Below are 4,798 nucleotides of genomic sequence, written 5' to 3'. Positions count from 1 at the left end.
ATATGTATATATATATACATTTATATATATATATATATGTGTGTATGTACGTATGTATCTATGAACGTATGTGTGTACGTATGTGGGTATGTACGTACGTGTATGTATGTATCAATGTATGTATGCATGCATAAAGTGTAGCGGCAGAAACAGAGATGGAGAGAGAGTGAGAAAAAGTGCCGTGTTGATTTCAGTTTGTATACGTATACATATACGTAATCTATTTGTTTCACCTTTTACTTTCTTAGTTTCTCCTCCAATAAACGTAATAATAATCATTTATTGGTAACAGGTAAAAAAAAATATATAAATATTTGCAAATTACAAATATTTATAAAACTATAAATATAACATATGGACCCGTTAGATTCTTTTCTCTCGTTGAAAATTTAGACAATCATCGTGTTCTCGTTATTTCATTTATCAAACTTCATTTATATTGCTATTTGTTTTAATAAATTAAACTTAAACATATTAAGATTTTTTTGCAAACATACAAAGGAAAAGAAGGAAAAAAGCGAGAATAAAAGACAGGACAACATTAGTGATGTGTCTGGTTGCACTAAATGTGAAAAAAAATTAATCACTAGAATAATAATTATTTGTTTATTACTTGCAATTATTGATTAACTTTTATTTAATATATAATTTTTTTGTATTGAGTTTTTTTTTTAATTTAAAATTATTTTTGTTATCAATTTTTATTTCGCCAATATTTTCTTTTTGTCGTTATTCAATTTTTTAATTAGATTTTGTTCCAATTTAAACCATGGTAAGTTAAGCATGATACCAAAATTTGGCTCAAACCTCGAATATTTAAGACATTAAATAGCAGAAAATAATATTAAAAAATAAATTGCTAAATAAATATAACAAGGAAATCATTTCAGATTAATTATAGATTTAATTTTATTTAATTTTATTTTAATGTAAATTTAAATATATTACGTTTCTCGTTTACTAATTGGCTGCAGTCTAGCGAGGGCCATGTAAGGTCATGTATAACCAAAGGTTAGCTGAAGTGGCATGAACATTTCTTGTTTTCGATTGTCGATCGAATTAGAACTGTCCTACAAATATCACAGAAAAAAGCGCGGCCTAGTACTTAGAGGATTTTTAGCTCAGTATCAGGACAGTTTTGCTTCAATTATTTAACCAAACGGTGCTTAATAATAATAATAATAATAATAATAATAATAATAATAATAATAATAATAACATCCCAGGAGGACCATGTCTCAGGGGAATCCATAAGATTGTGCTAAGTACTGCTCACATCCTTAGAACAACCTTATCAATTTATTTCCCTACTGCCCCCGCCATTCTACCCGGCCCCCCTCCTTAACAAGACTTCAGTCATACTGTAACATGTCTTATCCTTCACTCGCCCTAGGATGCTGAGAGTGTCTCGGCAAGTGATTCGACAAACCTGCAGATTACAAAGGAAAGAAAGAGAAAAAGGGTAAAGAAAAGGAAAAAGAACATATAATGAAACAGTTTTGTGTAAATATGAAATTCACCCGCCACATTATTCATCCCGCCAGAGCGTGATGTTAATAACTCACAGACATATTGCTCCTCTTGCATTTTGAGGACTGAATGTGTAGCAAATTCAGAATATTTTCTAAGATGCACTTTCAAGTCTTTTTTTAAGATTGCAGCCGTTTGGTGTAAAATGTTCGGCAAGTTCTGTCAAACTACATGCAGAGAATAAAAAGCAACGGAGATATTTACTGTGGCAAAATTTGAAACCATTATTATTGCTGTTGCTGTTGCTGTTGTTCTTGTTACTATTTCTTCTACTACTACTACTACTAATTATGCAACCTCAATTGTTTTTCTATTTTCAAGGAGTAAAGGGCGAAAAAGGTGACAAAGGTAACATCGGAACAAAAGGTGAGCCAGGTGAATCAGGACTTCATGGCTTAACAGGTCCTCAAGGCCCCTCAGGTCCTCGAGGACCTAAAGGTATGTATAATGAAGTATATAGTGATACATAATGAAACTTAATTCTCCGTACTCGTCTCTCTAATCATGCATGATCATAAATACTTGACACTCAGACAAACACACAAACATACATATAACAATACGTATGAATGTATGTATGTATGTATGTAGATAGATATGCAGTTAGATAGATAGATAGATAGATAGATAGATACATAGATAGATAGATATATAGATAGTCCAAACATACACATCTAAGCATACATACGTGGTTTAGTGTCGGTGGTAGTGGGTTGACGACCGTAAGGTCATGAGTTCGATTCCTGGCGGTGCTTTTTGTCCTTGAGCAAGACACTTTATTTCATGTTGCTCCAAACAACTCAGCTGCCGAAAATGAGTTGTACCTGTGTTTTAAGAGGTCAGCCTTTGCACCCTTTTCGTTACGCTGAATTTTCCAGATAACTACGTTAAGGGTACACGTGTCTGTGGAGTGTTCAGCCACTTGCACGTTAATATAACGTGGAGACTCTTCTGTTGATCAGATCAACTGGAACCCTCGTTGTTGTAACTGACGGAGTACCAGTATGTGTATGTATGTATGTATGTATGTATGTATGTATTACTGTCACGTCTCACGAATAAAACGTTTTGGGACCGTATAGTGACTGGTGATGAGAAATGGGTTCTCTATAAAAATGTCAAGCGCCGAAGACAGTGGGTAGGGAAAGGAGAAATACCGTCTCCTCAGAAATACCATGTAAGATGTTATTATCTGTTTGGTGGGATATGAAATGTTCAATATACTTTCAACTTTTAAACCAAACGATAACAAAGGAGATCTTCTGTGAGCAACTTGAACCGCTTAAGTCAGCACTAGGAGAAAAACGATCACCTTTAGTTTCAAGACGAAAAGTGTCCTTCCATCAGGATAATGCTCGGCCATTATCATTTATTCTACAGCCTTCAAAATCATTTGGACAGAAAAAATATGAATTCTGTAGACGAAGTCAGAACAGTAACGGAGGAGTATTTTTCGTCACGGATTAGTGAATTTGGGAAGAGAGGCCTCGCAAGTCTACCAGATAGATAGAAGAGCATTGTAGAAAATGAAGAGTATATTTTAGATTAAAACAAGGACTTTGTCTATCTTAATTTTGAAACATAAAAGAAGTATTGAAAAAGACATTACTTATGGGATACCCCAATATGTATGTATGTAGGCATCTATACATTCATGTGGGCATATATAACATAAGATGCTGAAGGGTAAATATATTGTATATATGTAAAGTTTCTTCATATAAATTGAAAAGTAATAGAATCCGTTTCCAAATTCTTATTTTGTGAAAACTGTATGAAATGCAAATGAGTTCATTAATATAACCATGAGAAGCCTCAAACATGCAGTAGATACTAGATTGCATAAACATTTCCTTACATGTCAATTCATATAAAATTACTATGTAAGGTGTCTGTCTGGAACAAGTGATAGTATTGTCTCTAAAGAATCAGCTTATACTCGCTTAGCACAGATACACAAATCATGTCCAGTCATTCAGTCTTGAGATCGTATTCTCTTAATTCTGAAACATTTTTGGCCAGATACGTAGTACCACATAAGAAAAGAAGTCAGAGTATGCAAAATGTTTAAGAAAGAATACCATACAACAATGGAACATGCAGATGTAAATTTAGCATTGCGGAAATGCATCATATATTGAGGGCAACGCCCTAAGCATTCTGAGATTAAAACCTAAACAAAAGGGAGGTCACTTTGACCGAATTCGCTGTCTGAAAGATTTGAGCCTGTAGAATTAGAGAACCAGATATATTTCAAGCATTACATTCTTTCAAAAATAATTGTTTTTATCCTGAGAAATATCTACTTCAATGCGGGAATCTATTTTATATAACATCCAATCCTTCAAATATATCATCTCTAAAGGAACAATGAATACTGCGTAAAAAAAATTTTCCCAAGAATATCAGCAGAAATAAATATACATATATAGGTATCCTTTTATGCTCTTATAAAGCGAATGTCTACAAACACATGTATATATGCATATACATACATACATGCATACATACATATGTGCGTTGCTACAGATAGACAGACAACCGCATAGATAGATAGATAAATAGATAGACAGACAGACAGGCAGACAGACAGACAGACAGATAGATAGATAGATAGATAGATAGATAGATAGATAGATAGATAGATAGATAGGACCACTGCAATAAGTGTGTGAATCTGAGAGGAAAATATGTCGAATAAAATTATAATTAGCCGATCCTACTGTATATTCTTTTACTTACAGGTATGAACAATTCATCACCCCTCTTCGTATATATGTGAGTGTTTCTGTGTGTGTGTTTGTATGTGTGTCAAGGGGTATTTATAATAATACTGGCTGACCCTGTTCCATCAAAAATGACAGCTAACTGTGGTATTTTATATATAAATAAGTTACAAAATAAGGTAAATAATAATCACACATACAAACGTTCACATACTTCCTTTGTACATGCACACACATACACACACACACACACACACACAAGCATTCACATATCTCCCTTTTATATACACACACACATACTCATACTGTGCAGAGTTGAAATGCTGATCTATTTTCATCCCGTGCTTCCTTATTCCTCTATCACCCCTTACTTTCTGTCATTGCTATTACTTTCTTTCGCTCTCTGTCAGTCAGAGCTATTACTCTCACTACATTTCCTTCACCGAATTACAACGTTCTCTCCTCTTCCCTCAATTATACCACTTTTTCTCCTACTCCGTTCTACTCCTACTCTGTGATTTTGGACAAATATATATATATAT

At 33.5% G+C, this 4,798-nt stretch overlaps 1 protein-coding gene across 1 annotated transcript in view; it reads left to right on the top strand.

Annotated features, from left to right (window-relative positions):
- The window catches only part of LOC128249552 (probable serine/threonine-protein kinase samkA), a 658,532-nt gene that overhangs the window by 652,923 nt on the left and 811 nt on the right, over positions 1-4,798 (top strand). The window contains exon 5 of the mRNA XM_052973443.1: positions 1,852-1,968. Within this exon, the coding sequence (XP_052829403.1) occupies positions 1,852-1,968 (117 nt within the window). The remainder of the gene's footprint in view (positions 1-1,851; positions 1,969-4,798) is intronic.

This window comes from Octopus bimaculoides, chromosome 15 (genome assembly GCF_001194135.2).
Source record: "Octopus bimaculoides isolate UCB-OBI-ISO-001 chromosome 15, ASM119413v2, whole genome shotgun sequence".
Classification (NCBI taxonomy): domain Eukaryota; kingdom Metazoa; phylum Mollusca; class Cephalopoda; order Octopoda; family Octopodidae; genus Octopus; species Octopus bimaculoides.
Note: the sequence above shows the minus strand (reverse complement) of the source record. Positions and strands in the feature narration are given on the sequence as shown.